The sequence below is a fragment of the Sturnira hondurensis genome, unplaced genomic scaffold (genome assembly GCF_014824575.4).
Source record: "Sturnira hondurensis isolate 20B ecotype Veracruz unplaced genomic scaffold, ASM1482457v3 Scaffold0010173, whole genome shotgun sequence".
NCBI lineage: Eukaryota > Metazoa > Chordata > Mammalia > Chiroptera > Phyllostomidae > Sturnira > Sturnira hondurensis.
Window position 1 is genome coordinate 314440 of NW_028082804.1, and position 17699 is coordinate 332138.

At 39.9% G+C, this 17699-nt stretch overlaps 1 protein-coding gene across 2 annotated transcripts in view; it reads left to right on the forward strand.

The window, feature by feature from the left end:
* The first annotated feature begins 629 nt into the window (after positions 1-629).
* The window catches only part of LOC118995667 (actin-like protein 6A), a 30714-nt gene continuing 13644 nt past the window's right edge, over positions 630-17699 (forward strand). Inside the window, exons 1-7 of one of the 2 annotated variants that reach the window (XM_037058783.1) lie at positions 630-824; positions 7286-7362; positions 7530-7704; positions 10832-10932; positions 11991-12088; positions 16876-16970; positions 17274-17380. In XM_037058783.1, the coding sequence (XP_036914678.1) occupies positions 800-824; positions 7286-7362; positions 7530-7704; positions 10832-10932; positions 11991-12088; positions 16876-16970; positions 17274-17380 (678 nt within the window). In that variant the 5' untranslated portion in view covers positions 630-799. The remainder of the gene's footprint in view (positions 825-7285; positions 7363-7529; positions 7705-10831; positions 10933-11990; positions 12089-16875; positions 16971-17273; positions 17381-17699) is intronic. The other variant, XM_037058782.1, reaches the window with a different exon arrangement.

Sequence of the window (17699 nt, forward strand, 5' to 3'; positions counted from 1 at the left end):
ATAAGTAACCCTGCCTGTGTGGCTCAGTTGGTCGGGCGTCATCCTACAAAGCAAAAGGTGGCCAGTTCCATCCCTAGTCAGGGCAATAAAATAATAATAATAATAAAGTATTAAAGTGCTACCTAACTTTGTCAGTCTTCATTTAATTACTTTCAACCATTTAAAAAATTACAGACTACTATCGGTTTCTCTGATATATTGATTCCCCTACCCCAAAGTGGAGCACATCATTTTCATTACTTGAACATAAAAGTTAGTTGAAAATACATGTAATTAAAAAAAAAGTATCCATCTGTCTTCACCACACTCCCAAACCGGCAATCACCACGTGAAGACACGTTCTCCCAATTCCCAGAAATTTAATTTGATCCCACGGCCGGGCCCACCTTCGCCAAGCAACCCTCTCGGAACCGCCCCGACACTTTCCCCCTCCCTTCGCCGCTCGCTCTGCCACTGTGTCCGCCACTGCCCCTTCCCGGGCCAATTCCTTCCTTCATTTTGTCGCTTTTCCCTCGCCCCGCCCCGATGGCTGTCTTCGATTGGCTAGCACTACATGGCCGCAGCAGGATGCCCCAGAACCCAGTTATGAGTGGCTAAAAAATAGCCGGGCCTTTCCCGATTGGCTGAAAAAGGAAGGCAGCAAGTGTGGCTGCGCACCGGGTGTGTGGGTCCCGCTTTGTTGCCTGAGGGGGGTGGCGGGGTAAGTTAAAAGGGTCAGAGGCTACCGCTGGTCTGGACCCGTAGTCGCCGTCACGTTTCCCGGTAGCCTTCTGCGTTGGAATTGCGCCCACAAGCAGCCATGAGCGGCGGCGTGTACGGAGGAGGTGAGTGAGCGCGCAATTCAGTGCGGGGTTTGGAACCCCCGCCGCAGCCCTCCTCACCCCTCCCCTCGGCGGCGGCCCCTTCCGGTCTCCCAGTGTCTGGACTCCCGACTCCCCGCCCCGTCCCCGCCCAGCGCCTCTGGCTCTCGGAGTCCCCGGACTCCCCGGACTCCCCGGACTCCTCGTCCTCCTCGTCCTCCTCGTCCTCCTCGTCGCGGCCCCTTCCAGCCTCCATTCTTTAAGGAGAGGGCCGGGGAGGTGCGCCCGTTTTGCGGCAGGGGCTGAACCTGGATCCATCGAGGCAGGGAGTGAAGCTCCCACCAGGGCTCTGCACGCCGAGCCCGGGCCGTAACGACCAGCCAGTGGTCGCCTCTCTCCAGCGTTTTCAGACCTCGGCTGATCCGGGTGTGCGCTCGAGTTTAAACTCCTTGCGGTTTGCGAGCCTGGACGCGGGGTTTCCGCATCGTCCCGTAGATGGCTCAGCGAGCGCGGGAGATGGTGGGATGGCCTGCGTGGCGGCCGCTCAGGACGGACACCCCCGTCCGCGCTCAGCGCGAGCGCTGCCGCGCACCCTTCAGCAGCTCCTGCCTGTTGGTTGACCGTGGGTTCTGCAAGTTACTCCTGCGCGGCAGTGCTCGGGATTGATTTAGGAACGAACGCCAGTAATTCACGGACGCTTTGCTTGGGTAGGCTGTGGTGTGGAAGAAAGAGACCGGAGCCAGGGAGTTGGAGGGACCTGAGCGTAACACCAGCCTCGCCATTCCCGGGGCGCTTTGGCCTTGGGCAGGTGACTTCACTTTAACTAACTCAGGCTCCTGGGTTATGAGAGGATAGTTCCTAGTGTGGGGGTTCAGAAGCAGGCACCCCAAGACGTGGCTCAGTAGTATGCGGCTTATTTCGAGCTAATGTCAGTTTTAGCTTCAGGCTCAAGAGCAACTTCTTCCCCTCCCTTTAACTACCTAGAAGAATTAGGGACCTTGGCCATAACACGAGACTGTCAGCAATAATCTCTTTTTGACCCACCTTTTTTGACACAGCAGACTTGTATTCAGGAGGGGTGACCCAAGGAAACCCAGAGTTACCTTCTGGAGGGCGGGCCGTTGTACTGTAGGTTCCCTCCCATCATTATCAGTATACCAGCTGGTGGTGTTGTGAGAGGCTGCATTTGGCTTCAGTGAGGGTTTTTTTAACTCACCTCATTTGCTCATTTCATGATGGGTGATTTGGGAGCACAGCTGCCCACACCACACTGAGTGTTCCGTTTTTGACCCAAAGCAGCATGACCCCTGTGTCCCACCCTCCCTATTCACCGGATCTGGCCTCAAAAGACTTTGTTTCTTTCCCCCCCTGAAACAAGTCCCCAAAGGGAAACGTTTTGCTCGTGTGGAAGAGGTGAAATGAAAAACGGCACAAGCACTTAAAGGCATCAAAATCAATGAGTTCAAAATTGTGTTCAGCAGTGGAAAAAAGTCACCATTAGGTGTATCCCATCAAATGGAGGGTACTTGGAAGGTGACTGAAGTTTAAACGTGTAAGAATAAATATCCATTTTAAAGAAATTCTCAGTTTTTAGGGTTCCCCCTCATACTAAACAACTGCTGTCTTGTTATCATCCTGCAAGGACCCTTCGAAGCCCCCGAAGTTATCTCAGGGGGCTTAGAATGTCATTAGCTCAGCCCTAGCTTAGAATGTCTTACAGATCTGGGTACACCTTTCTGTCTCTGAACCCCTAGTGCATGTGGGGTCTCTGACTCTCGTGTCTGCAGGGATCCCGTACATATGTACTCATTAAACTATTAACTTTTCTCCTAATCTGTGTCCTGTCTACTTGATTGTTAGACCAGCCAAAAGAACTGTTAGGGGGAGGGAAAGTTTGTCTTTCCCCACACTGGCCACTGGGGTGGTTGTGAGGGTTGAAGGAGATAATGCTGCATCGGCTCTCAGAGTGTGGTTCGCGGAGCAGCAGTTCAGCATCACCTGCCATCTTTTTAGGATTGCAGACTGCCAGGCCCCGTTGTAACTCTACCGAGTCAGAGCCTTGGTTTTTGTGAGAGACCTACAGGGAACACAGGTGTGTATGATTCTTGTTTTGTGCTTCTGTTTGGTGAGTTGGAGAATGAGGAGCCAGCACCAAAGTTGCTCTTTTTATTGTGTCTGGTAAGGTTGCTGTCCCTGAAGAGGATGGCATTTTATTGGCAGGGGATAAAAATGCTGTTTTCAAAGTTCTTAGTGTTTTGAGAGTAGCTTGATAGGCTGACCTTCACCGCCTCCTTCCCTATTCTATCCTCAGTCTTGATCTCTCAAATGTGAACATGAGTCGTCTCCCATCTCCCATTTCACTTTGGAGAAAGCCAAGCGGATCTTCATGATTTACCTCTGCCCTGTGTGAAGATGTGATCCTGACAGAACAACTGGATCTGTGTGCCTTTGTGACCTGGAGGCTGTTGACTCTTTTGCCCTTCAGGGTCACTGATTCAAGGACCTAGACTGAGTATTTCCTTACAAAGAATCAATTAATAGAGTTAGGTAGAAATGGATACAGTAATGTCAGCAGCTAACATTTATCAAGTGTATACTGTGTACCAAGACCTGCTCCAGATTCTTCTCATTTGTTGCATTTAATACCTTCATTAACTCAGTTAATCCATAACAGCCATAGGAGTTGGTACTGCTGACCTCACCTTGTTGAAGAAACAGCCCAAAGTGACATAAGTTCCTAGTAAATGGGGAACAAAACTTTATTGGATGAAGAAAAGCATTTCAGTAAAAACCATTACTATTTAAAAGAGATTTTTTGGTTTTTCTATAAATCATTTTACAAATATATAGCTGCATATTCATGTATGGTTTGGTTATTCAGGATAATCATCTTGTTTTTCATTTGTTATGTAAATAGGTCTAAACCTATTTCATATAAAAAGCATTTAAAATTCATGAAAGTAATTGATTTTGTGTTTGAGCTATCACTATATGGCCGGTATTTATAGTGGGTCACATTTTCCAAAGGGTTTACTGTGAAAAGCAACCAAAACCCTCACCTAAATTTTGTGTAATTAACTGTAGATTGTATTTTTAACTTAAATGCTTATTAAGATCTTTTGCCATGGTCAGTGTGGCTCAGTTTGTTGGGCACTGTCTGGCAAAGTGAAAGTTCACGAGTTCACTTCTCAGTCAGGACACAGGCCTGGGTTGCAACTGATTGACGTTTCTTCCCTCTCTACCTCCCTTCCCCTCTCTTGTAAAATCAGTGTGGCCTTGGGTGAAGATTTAAAAATTTTTTTTTTAATTTAAATTTAAAATTTTTGTAGTTTAAATTTTTAAATGTACAGCTGTTTCATTCCCAAGATAACTTTTGACCAGTTTGGACACCGATCTTTAGCTTTAGGAAGAATGCATAATTCAGATTTCTTTTTTTTTAATTTTATATATTTTTTATTTTTGGAGAGGGGAAGAAAGGGAGAAAGAGGGAGAGAGAAACCTCAGTGTGTGGTTGCCCCTCACACGCTGGGGACCTGGCCCTCAAACCAGGAATGTGCCCTGACTGGGAATTGAGCTGGTGACCCTATGGTTCAATCCGCTGAGCCACACCAGCCAGGGCTACTTAGAATATTTCTTTATTTGATTCTGGCTAATCAGTAATAAAGTTTACAAATTTAAGTTTACTGGTAAACTTAGGATTTGTACTTGAGTTTACATGCTATAGTGAAATCAGATGCATTGTTCTGCTTTTAAGGACCCCTACTTTCAGACAAAGTAATTTGGATCAGAATATTTTATAGAGAATGGTTAATTTCTTTGGGGATATATACCAAATACAGAAACTTTCTTTCAAGTTAAAAATAAAGATAGGTAGATCTTTATTTTATTTAAATAAAAATAAGATCATTCTGTAAACATGTCATGTCTCAACTCTGAATATTTGTAGTGTAATAATTGATTTTTCTTTTTAAATGTATTTTTATTGTATTTTTCCATTACCATTTATCCCCTTTATACCCTCCTCTCCCACAATCACCACACTGTTGTTTATGTCTGTGACCTTTTTATATTTTTAAGTTTCATTTTAAAAATTTTTGAAATAGTTCAAACATACTAAAAAATAAAATTTATATGTAGGTTTATGTGTGATACTTTTGTACTGACTACTTAGTTTTAATAGATGCAATATTTTACCATATTTGCCTCAGATATTTTAAGACATAAAATATTACTGATGTAGAGCTCTCCTCTCTTCCTCTTAGAGGTAAACACTAAACTGGGGTCGTTATGTAACATTCTCAGACCCTACACATATTTTATACTTTTAATAAGTATGTATGTATCCATAATGAGTTAGGTAGGATCATAATAATATATATAGATGTGTATACAAACACATGCCATATGCGCATATATACATATACAAGTGTATATTTATACATTTATTTGTGTGTATATGTGTGTGTGTGTGTGTATACAGTAACTTTTTAACCTGATACTTTTGGATTTTTCCATGTTGACACATGTAGGTCTAGATCATTCCTTTAACTGGTATGTAGTATGTCAATATATGAATACACTGTAGTTTATCTGTTTCCCTGCTGAGAGACCACTAGATAATTTCTGTCTTTTCCCATGGCAAGCAGTGTAACAATTCTAATTATTTCAGCAGCTACCACTGACAGTGCTTGTTATGTGTAGGAACTGTTCTGAGTACTAGCATATATTAAAACAGGTGTCAAACTCATTTTCACCAGGGGCCACATCAGCCTCGTGGTTTCCTTCAAAGGGCCAAATATAGAGCTCCTTGCCCCTAGCTAAGGATTAGTTACATTTATACAGTCCAAAAATTACATTTGGTTCTTCGAAGGCAACTGTGAGGCTGATGTGGCCCCCAATGAAAACGAGCTTGACACCCTTGCATTAAAACATTTAACACATTTAATCATTATACCATCCTATAAGGTAGGAAAGTAAAGTAGAGAAGTTAGTAAATACCACCCAAGGTCACACACCTAGTGAACATTCTGGAAGGTATCTTTCTACAATATATGTGAGAGTTTCTCTAAAGAAGGTATGTGTAATTTCTGTGAATACATATTTTCAGCTTTAGTAGTTAAGAGCAAATTGCCCATAGTGTTCATACCAATTTACAGCTTATACTAGGAGAGGTATAAAAACTTCTCTTTCTCTACATCTTTAGTAAAAGGCAAAAAATTTATATGATCTGAAGAGAGACCAGAGTATCTTCTTTCTCTACATCTTTGTCAGCACTTGCTCTTGGTCTTATCAGACTTTTAATTTTAGCCAATTTATTGGGAGTAAATAGTACTTCTTTATTATTTTTAATGAAAAAAATCCTTGTTTGAAAAATCGGTGCCTGGAAAACCAAGTGCTTTGTTTAAGGAGGCTTACTGTTTCAGCCAAAGTAATTGTAAAGTATAATGTGAATGTAAAAAAGACTACTAGGCTTCTCTCTTAGCATTAAACTTTATGTCCTAAAAATTTTTTAAACATGCAAACTTTGATGATATGTTCATTTTAATGATTTTTCCTGCTGGCCTATATTAATATACCTTATTTCGTTCTTCAGAGTCCTACTTGGAATTTTGCTGAGTTTGTTCTCTAATTGGATGGAATATTATTTCCCTAATGTATAAAAAATCATTCTAAAGTATACTAGATGTCTTCCCTTTGCTCCTCCAGATCCACCGACCACACATTTCCACCCTCTCTGTGCCCTTGAACATTGACCCATGTAGATTAAATCAGTGGGCTCCCTTGACCTCTGGCGTGGCTAATGGTAGGGTATCCATACTTCCTGATTTGTGACTCTTGTTCTGGTACAATTATTAATATGGACCCCTTTCACATTTGGAAATAGCCCAATTTGGTTGAGAACTTATAAGAACACACTAGCCAATGGGGAGAGGAAGCAGAGAGGTTGGTGTGTTTATTAACCTGGTTCCTTTTTCTATGAGCCAGCTACCCCTTAAGTGAAGGTCACAGCTTCTGTCAGGTAGCCCTCCAAACTCACAACTCTGGGTTCTGGAATAAGTTTCTTCTACATTTCTTTATTTCTAAAGATGGCAATAGATCTCTGATATTATAAGTCCTAGAGTACCATACTGTTTTTCTTATTATGCTGTATTATGCCCTATATTTTTGTAAATTGTCCCTTAAATAAACTCTCCTGAAATTATCCAGTTTTAGTTTAGCATCTCTTTCCTGATTGAACTTCTACTGATATACCATGTATGACATTATATTTTAATTAAATGAATCTTTAGCTGAAGGTGTATTTAAAATAAAGCTAGGTTCAAGGTAGTAATAGTATGAATGTAATGCCTGGTTTAATATTTATAGAGCGTTCATATACATTCTCATTTTGAGCATGTTCATTTTGAGCATATTAAGTACTTTTTAAATTTCCATATGATACTTGTAAGTTTTTAATGTTAATTATTATTTTCTCATTTCATCAGATGAAGTTGGAGCCCTTGTTTTTGACATTGGATCCTATACTGTGAGAGCTGGTTATGCTGGTGAGGACTGTCCCAAGGTAAGTGTAACATTAGAGTTAATTGGCTGTATGAGGGCTGTTCATGTAGAATTAAATTCATGCAGAAATACTGGCTCAAATATGATAGAAGGCATTGGTTTGGGGAGAAAAATGAGTCTCTGATAAAAGCAGGTAAAACTAGTGTGTTATGTTTTTGACTCTTACAGGTGGATTTCCCCACCGCTATTGGCATGGTGTTAGAAAGAGATGATGGAAGCACGTTGATGGAAATAGATGGTGATAAAGGCAAACAAGGCGGTCCCACCTATTACATAGATACTAATGCCCTGCGTGTCCCCAGGGAGAATATGGAGGCCATTTCACCGCTGAAAAACGGGATGGGTATGATTTTGTTTTCCTACATAATTGATTATAAACACAGAGTGTACTGGGTGCGCATGTTAGATGTAAAGTAACAGCTTCCTATGAGTTGAACATCAGTAATTTTTTTCATTCTACAAACTGGTACACCCGATACTGAGAATACAAAGATGCATAAAACACGTTTCTTTTCCTGAAGAAACTCATAGGTAGGAGGCATAGATGTATATATACAAAAATGTGGGATAAGTGCCATAATGTAGCTGTGTCTGATCATCAGTAGGATTAGGGAGGAATGGCATTAACTCTGTCATTGGGGGTCAGTGATGGTTTTCACAAAGGAGGCAAGTTTTGTTCTGAATCTTGATGGGTGAATATGATTTAGCCTGACTGACAAGAACAGATAAATCAGAGCAACCAGCATGTGTGAAGAGATGGAGTTGTGGAAGGAACTTACATGTTTAGAAATGTCATCAATGGTTGTACATATATGGCTGTAACACTGAGTACCTTGTGGCCAGGTGCAAGGAAGGTAGACCAAGAACAATCATAAAAGGACTCATCACCCATGCCAGGTGTGTATTAAGCTGGTAATAAAGGTAACCCAAAAGGAATTTAAACAGAGGTGTGAAATGTTCATATTTGCTAGCTGGAAAAATCATTCTAAGAGCAATATGTAGGCTAGACTGGAGGAAGGTACTATAGACAAGAGGTTTAGTTAAATGTGTTAGGAGTTCAGTGGAGAAATGAGTATTTATTTTTTAAGATTTTATTTATTTATCTTTAGAGGGAAAGGGAAGGAGAGAAATATCAATGTATGGTTGCCTCTCGTGAGTCCCCTGCTGGGAACTGGCCTGCAACCCAGGCATGTGCCCTGACTGGGAATCGAACCGCGATCGTGTGGTTCGCAGGCCCACTCTCAATCCACTGAGCTATACCAGCCAGGGCGAGAAATGAATATTTAAATTGTAACACTGATGGTGATGATCCTGAGGTGGCTTTCAGAGATAATCCAGAAGCAATAGGTTTTTAAGTGATTGATTGGATTGGTGAAAACAAGGATTGGGAAAGTGTCCTAGATTTTTTATTGGGGTGATGGAGTTAAGAGTACCATGCATTGAGGTAGGAATACAGGCATAAAGCAAGTTTTATGGTCTTAAAAGCCAGTGAGTTACTAATCTCTAAGTAGCTAATACATGAAATTCAGTTATTGGCTGGAAGGACTACAGGACTCAGTGTATAGTTGTACCGAAGGCTAAGATTATTGCACTGAAATGATACAAACAAATCAGTAAGGGGAGAAAGGGGACATGGAGTGTAGTCCAGAGGAAAGCAGTACAAACTTCTAGGAGTCTTCACACAGTGCAGTCATATAGGATGTGCTTGATTCCTCCAGCACTGAGTTGTAACCACATGTGTGTTGTCCACTAGTGTTTTTATTGGGAGATGGTCATGTAGGTATCCTGTGCCTATCAAATACCAAAATCCTAGTCTCCCAGAAGGAAAGAAGGTGTTCATCATAAGCCACATTCTTTGTACAAACTATTTAGGCACAGTGAGCTACTCTTAATCATGTAAGGAGTTTTATGTCAGTGCAGAGAACTGTTCACCAGTTAAATCCCCAGGTGTCTACTAAGGGTCAACCTTGTAGCAGGCCTTTCTCAGGCCTGCTGTGTTAATTCTTTCTGCACAGCAAGTAAATGAATTTGTTAGTTCAGAGTGTTTGAACAAAGGTGCTAATGTTTGTTGTAAGCAAATGAAAAGATCTTAAGATATGGAACTGCATTATATTACCCAGGAAGAGTTTGAAATAGGAGAACAGGGTTGAAGATGGGGGTTCCTTCTAAAAACTTGTTTTGTGTTTATAAAAAACCTACTGCTAACATCATACTCAATGGGCAAAACTAAAAGTGTTTCCCTTAAGATCAGGAACAAGATAAAGGACTCTGCTTTCACCACTCTTATTTGGCATAGTATTAGAAGTTGTAGGCACAGCAATCACACAAGAAAAAGAAATAACATCCAAACTGAGAATGAGGAAGTAAAACTGTCGTTATCGGCAGTCATGTTAGTGTACATAGAAAACCTTGTAGTTCTCCACCAAATACCAGTTGACCTAATAAGTGAATTTGGCAAAGTAGTGGGATACAAAGTCAACATTCAGAAATCTAAGGCATTTTTGTACACCAACAATGAACTATTAGAAAGAGAATCTAGAAAAATATCCATCCCATTTGCTATAGCAACAAGAAAAATGAAGTATCTAGGAATAGATTTAACCAAGAAGGTAAAGGACCTATACTCGGAAAGCTATAGAACACTGAAGAAAGAGATAAAGGAAGGTACAAATAAATGGAAGAATGTACTGTGTTCATGATTTGGTAGAATTAACATCATTAAAATATCCAACTACCCAAAACAATCTATAGATTCAGTACAATCCCTATTAAAATGCCAATAGCATATTTCACAGATCTAGAACAAGTATTTCCAAAATTTGTAATGACTCAAAAAAGACCCCAAAGTCTCAGCAATCTTCAGAAAGAAGAACAAATTAGGAAGGATTACAATACCTGATATCAATCTATACTACAAGGCCACTGTAATCGAAACAGCCTGATGCTATCGTAAGAACAGACACACAGATCAGTGGGACAGAATAGAGAGTCCAGAAATAAACCCGTGTCTCTATGGTCAATTAACATTTGACACATGAGGCATAGGCGTACAATGGAGTAAAAATAACCTCTTCAATAAATGGTGTTGGGAGAACTAGACAAGTACATGCAAAAAAAATGAAACTAGACCACCAATGTACACCATACACCAGAATAAACTCAAAATGGATAAAAGGCCTAAAAATAAGTTTTAATACCATAAAAGTCCTAGAAGAAAACATAGGAAGTTAAATTTCAGATATCCCATGTAGCAGTATTTTTGCCAGTGTATCTCAACCAAGCAAAAAGTTTCTAATGTAAAAGCAAAGATGATATCTATTTAAAGTACTGTGTTAAGAAGTACAGCTGTAGAATAAGTAGGTTCTGTGTATTAAAGTATTTAATGGTAAATCTTAGAAAAAATCTCTCTGAAGATGCTGCATTGATCTCCAACTAAGCAGTGTTTTCAAGGTATTGATTTTATATTCTAGTTGAGGACTGGGATAGTTTCCAGGCTATTTTGGATCACACCTACAAGATGCACGTGAAATCAGAGCCCAGCCTGCATCCTGTCCTCATGTCAGAAGCACCGGTAAGGACAAGACTTGCCTTTCTAATGTTTCTTCCCCCCCCCCCCCACCATTCATTAGAAAAATGTTTTTTTCTTTAAGGAAGCTTAGAAATTTATATTCTGATGTTTGAAAATTAGGGGGAGAGGGATTAATTTTTAAATAATACTAGCACTTTTATTTCAATAAATAAAATATTCACAGAATAATATCAAAGCACCCAAATGAGTTCTGGTAGTTATTCATCTATTTTTTCCAGGGATTTACTTAACACTAGAATCCTTGGGCTGCTTTCCATTTTGGTTAGGGAATTGTCCCTTGTGCCAGAAGTGCAGTATGTAGCTGCTTTTATACTCAGGTGAGAAGTCCGGGGGAGATGTTGGAACGAGGGCTGCAAATTGCTAGACTGGAGCCTCTTGCAAAATAGTAAGTTATGAATCTGCTGTTAGTGTAGTTAACTTCTGGTTTCTTTTATGAGTAGCAGGTATAAATGGGAGAAGTTGGTGGTATAAAATTCATACTTAGGATTATGCTGACTAGATTCACTCTTTTAAAAAATATATTTTTAATTTTATTTTTGGGAGAGAGGAAGAGAGAGAGAAACATAGATTTGCGGTTCCACTTATTGATGCATTCATTGGTTGATTATTGTATGTGCCCTGGCTGGGGATTGAACCTGCAACCTTGGTATCTCAGGATGATGCTTAAACCAGCTGAGCTACCTGGCCAAGACTAGATTCACTCTTAAGATTTAGTAATACTTTGTGTTTATAACAAGCATAATTTCCTTAATTGAAAACTTGGTAATTTCTGGAATTCATTGAAGCAGATAATTTAATTTATTAAATAATAACCAAATTATAATTTATATTTATTTATTAAATCTATTTCATTTCATATCTATTGAAATGAATTAGATTTTGTAAAATTGTTATTATGAAGATTATTTGCCATGGTGTCTTATTCTATTTTTATCATTTTATGTATTTGTTAATATAGTGCCGTGATGAATCTTGAGATAAATCAACGTTTTAGTTTTTAAACAACAAATGACGTGCTTTTCTCTTTTCTTCTTGTCCAGTGGAACACTAGAGCCAAGAGAGAGAAGCTGACAGAGTTGATGTTTGAGCACTACAACATCCCCGCATTCTTCCTTTGCAAAACTGCAGTTTTGACTGCGTATCCTTGAAAGACTAACGCTTAGCTTTTCTGTAAAAGTAGGTGTGGTGTTCCCGAAGGGGATGCCCCAGCAGGAAGACAGGAGCTAATTCTTCTTGTTCAGAACTTTGGGGTCTTTCTGTCTTGCTTGTTAGCTACCCATCTCTTAGTATTTCTTATTGGAAGTGATGTACCAGAAAATGTGAGAGGGTAGGGGGCAGATGCACTGAAATCCTGCTTGTTAACAAAGTTACTAAGGATTTTGTCTTTTGAAGGAGAATGTGCATAGGAGGCAGTGTTGTATCCAATTGGCTAAAATATAGTTCAAAGACTGCCATTTCCTCCCTCTCCTCCAATACCATAGAAAAGCAGAATTGGCTATCACTTCCCTTACTACTAAATCACCAGATAGTTTTTGTAAGCATATATAAAGGGACAGATAAGTATGCCCTCATCTCAAAGAATTTGTAATGTAATATTCTTATTAGAAGCTAAGTAATAGCTTTTAATATTACTTCAAAATAATCATTGGCAAAAGTCGTAAAGAAATGCATGATTAATTTGAAATTTCTGTGTAGTAATTATGGTAGATTTGCAGAGTAGTATAGTAGCCTGACAACCTTTAATTAAAAAAAAAAAAAGCTAGTTGTGTGATATGGGAGAAAGAGCCCTTTATTTAGAGTTCAAGTTGGAGTGCTTGCAGTGGTGTGATCTTGAATTAGGTATTATACTCCCCTGGAGGGCTGTCATATTAAGGTAATTTTTATGTAAACTTGAGGATCACTGTGGTAACTAATCTAACATCTGTAAGTCTTGGACATGATGTAGCAAAACCAGTGTGTTTGTTACAGTGATTTAGTTTATACTCAAAGATCTATGTTTGGCTTCGGGAGTTATAAACATAGGTTTAATTCTGACAGTAGGGGCCTTATCAGCTATGAAAAATGTGAACTTTAGACTCTAGGGAACCACTGGAAGTTTTTGAGTTGAAGATGAAGAGTGCTAGCAGACCCATTGTGTGTATTATCTCACTTGGTGTTTTTACTAACCCCATCAGGAAATGGAATCAAAATAAGCAAATTGGTCCAAGTTCACAATTTGGAAAATGGCAGTTCTGAATTTGAATGTAGGTCTATTTGGCTGCTTTCTTACAGGGAGTACATAAGCAGACATTGTTTTATTTTTTAACCTTTTGTTATAGAAAATTTCTGACACAAAATAAGATAGACTATTACATTGACCCTCGATAAGTTCATCACCCCGGTTCAACAATTTTCAGCTCATAGCTAGGTTACATTAGTTATAGCTTCGCCTATCCCCCCCCTCCCACCACGATTTTGAAGGCAATCCCAGACAACTTTAACTTTATCCATACAAACTGGAGCATGTATCTGTAAAAGATTTTACCATATTCTTTAAGAACAACAACAAAAAGGTGTAACCACAGTTGATCTTATTTTTTAGAAAGTTTAGCATGTTTGAATCAGGGTCCAAACAACAAGGGTCATATGTTGTATTTGGACATTGTCTCTTAGATCTCTTTTAATGTATGGGTTCTCCTCCCTCCCCCTTTTTTGTTCAGGGAGTAGGTTGTCCTGTAGAAGTTCCCACATTTCTGGGTGTCCCTGGCTGGTGGTGTTTTACTGTAACACCACCAGCCAGGGAAATGGGTTGTCGTCTAGCTCAACAGTTCTCAAACTTTGTACATCCGTAGCATTTATTTGTGTGGATTGCATCTGGCAGTATATACCATATTATAAATTAAAACAGAAAGTTAAAATTATATTTGCTTACTGTTATTTTAATTAGTAATAAATTTATTATATGTTAATAAACATAAAATATTTTCAAGAAAAATTGCAATTTTCCAAAACCAAAAAAATAATGAGAAGAGTGGCATCATTAAAAATTTTAAAACATCTCTTTAGTGTTGGACTTAATAGTGGAAATTGAAGTCTCATGTAATGCTTTTGCATTCAGTAAGTTTTGTATCACACACAACATACCCTCTGGCAAACTTCCCTATATACTCATGAGAGAATGACGGTGAAAAAGACAACATCTTAGTGTTATTCTAAAGTTGTTTTGATGTCTCAAAATGATGGCATCAGGACTGCTTTACACTTTTAAAAATTACTGAAGATCTCTAAGAGCTTTTGTTTATGTGAGTAATGTCTATCAGTGTTATTGCGTGACAAATTAAAACTAAGGATTTAATTTTTATTGATTAGTTCCGTTTAAAATGCGAAAAATAGACCTGTTAACACAACATTTTTATGAAAACAGTAATTATATTTTCTAAAACAAAAATATCTTTTAAAGATTTTATTTGTTTTTAGAGAGAGGGGAAGGGAGGGGAAAGAGAGGGAGAGAAACACTGAGGTGAGAAACATTAATTGGTTGCCTCTTGTCAACCTGCATCCTGATCAGAAATCGAACCAGCAACCTTTCAGTTAGCGAGATGATGCCCAGCCAACTGATGCACACTGGTCAGGGCTAACACAAAAGTATTGAGGAGAACAGTAGCATTGTTGTATCTCGCTTGATTGATGATAGCTGAGTTCTCCTGTCCACCAGCCGCAGGCTCTGTCCTGCTGACACCTTAAGCTAGAAGGAAGGCTTCAGTTTTCTGCTGTCCAAGCTGCATACTGTTGGAGAACGAATTTAGTTAAAAAGGTAGCAAGAGGTCAATAGAGTACCAGTAAAAAGCAAAGATAAATAACTAACCCTCTTTCTAGCCATTTTATTCTCAGACTCCTTTTCTCTGATGATCTCTGCCCATTCCTCGTTGTTGTCTTGCCCATAGTCCTTCGTGTCTCTTGCCATGCTCTTTCTGGCTTAACTTACACATTTCCTTGACTTCAGACACCAGTTACATGGTGAAAAATTCCATTCCATATCTGTATTCCAGATCTTTCTTGTGAGCTCCAGGCTTAGCTGTCCAGAAGAACATGTTCTATTAGTTATCTGTGTAAGCACTTTAAGCTCATTTTGTCCAAAACTGACTTTATCTCTCTCCCTTCAAATTTATTCCTTCCTGCAGTTGCCCAGACCTGAAATCTTTCTCTTTAACCCTTCAAATGTATCAGTCATCAAGACCTATGTATTTTTCACCAAACATCTGCCAAATCCATTTATTTTTTCTATATTCACTACCCTTGCCTTAGGTGCAAACTGTTTTCAGGATTACTGCAACTTTTTCTTTTAAGATTTTTCTTCCCCTTTTTGTTGAATTTGTTGGGGTGACACTAGTTAACAAAATTATACAGGTAGGTTTCAGGTGCACAGTGCTGCAACACAGCATCTCCATATTGTGTGTTCACCAGCTCAAGTCAGGTCTCCGTCCTTCACCATTTATCAGCCCTATACCCTCCTCCCAGCCTCCAAACACCCTCCATGCTTCTTCCTCTCATCTTGCCCGTTCTTCACACTGAAGCTCCAATAATCTTTGGTAATTGCCAGCCCAATTTAAGCCAGAATCATCATCTTCATTCTTTTCTTCATTCTTCCAGGCTGTACTTGTGAACTACTTAGGTGCAAGCTGTTTCTGGGATTACTGCAACCCTTCCTCTTAATAATCTTTCTTAAGGGCCTGGCCAGTGTAGCTCAGTGGATTGAGCTCGGGCCTTCAAACCACACGATCGCAGTTCGATTCCCAGTCAGTGCACATGCCTGGGTTGCAGGCCAGTTCCCAGCAGGGGACTCACCAGAGGCAACCATACATTGATATTTCTCTCCTTCTCTCCTTCCCTTCCTCTCTAAAGATTAATTAATTGATTAATTAATTTATTAATTAATTTAAAAATAATCTTTGTTAATTGCCAATCAGCTTTAAGCCAGAATCATCTTCCTCATTCTTTCCTTCATTTCTTCCAGGCTATACTACTGAACTACTTACATTTATTTCCCTGACCTCACCTGCTCTCTTGGCTCCCAGCCTTTTCTCACGTTCCTGCTCTTCCCAATGTCCCCTCCCTAGTTTACACTAGGATTTCTGGGGTTGGTCAGGTGGTCTTTTCTTTAATACCCCCTAGGACATCATCCTGAGCTGTTCTTTTTACAGCTTTACCTACTGATCTCTACTTCACTGGACAAGATATACCTCAGGGCAGAGGCCATAGGTTCACCTTTGTGTGTCTTCTGTGCTGAAGAAATGCTGCTACCAGACTGACCTCTTTTCTTCTCTCCTCTGTTGACCATGAGACTCATCACTAGGCACACAGTAGATGCAGAGTAAACGTCTGGTGACCAGGTAAATGGCCCCATTGCTAAACAGTGGTTCAAGATGTTCCAGGCAAAGCCGTGCCAAGTGGGAACTGCCCACATTCATGGTGTTGAGTCAACCTGGATGGGGACTACCACTCAGCTGCCATGCTGCTGACTACTTTGATTCTTTGTGACATGCCCTTAGTTCCTAGCTCAAAGTCCACAGCGTCCCTCTGTGCTTACCAGGTTTCTGTGGATTTCGTTAAGTAAATGCTTCTCAGTTTGTTAGAAACCCTTAGACATATCTCCAGAGACTCTCAGTGTGTGGTTGTGTTCATTTTGACCAACTTAACGGGTCTGTCTGTGGGAAAGAGGGTTCCCCAAGTTCTTCACACCACCGGTCTGGAAGTCAGTCCTGCCTGTTGTCATTTGTTTTTAGTCCAGAGTCATTAGTTGATAGCAATTTTAAGCCCCAGGTTTACTTTCACACATTTCAAGCCATAATGCCTCTGTTTACAAGTGCCCTAATAAAACCTTCCCTTTATAATAAACATTATTTTTAGGAGTCTTGATTCTTACTTGTCCTTAATGCTTTAAACTAGATTTGCTAATGGGCGCTCTACTGGGCTTATTTTGGACAGTGGAGCCACTCATACCACTGCAATTCCAGTCCATGACGGCTACGTCCTTCAGCAAGGTACGTGTATTGAGCAGCAGGCTCTGAGACCATGTTAGCTGTCAAGAAGACACAGACAGTGAAACTAGGCTGTCAAAACATACCAACTTCCAAATAATGTCTTTTTTAAAGAGATTTTTTTTAAATGTTGTGTGTAATGTGGATTTAAAACTGATGCATAGCTTCATGCATGCTTTGAGGGATAGCTCTGTCCATTCTCCTTATTGAAGAGAATTATTGACATATAAATCCACAGAGGACATTTGTCCCAAGGAGTTTGAACTTAATGCTGTCTTAGCCTTGTTTACTTACTCTCTTTCACAGGTATTGTGAAATCCCCCCTTGCTGGAGACTTTATTACTATGCAATGCAGAGAACTCTTCCAGGAGATGAATATAGAACTCATTCCTCCATATATGATTGCATCAAAAGTAAGTGATGACTACTGAATTATATGTATATATGAAGCTTTCACTTATTTATAGGGAGGGGAAGGAAGGGAGAATGAGAGAAATATCAATGTGTGGTTGCCTCTCACACGCCCCTTACTGGGGACCTGGCCTGCAACCCAGGCATGTGCCTTGAATGGGAATCCACTGGTGACCCTTTGGTTCACAGGCCAGACCTCAATCCACGGAGCCACACCAGCCAGGCCTGTTATATTTTTACTATAAAAAAATTGTTTATATTTTCCCTGAATTTTCTTTTTGGAATTTATCTCTACCTCTTCACCTCATGTTATGAGGTCTG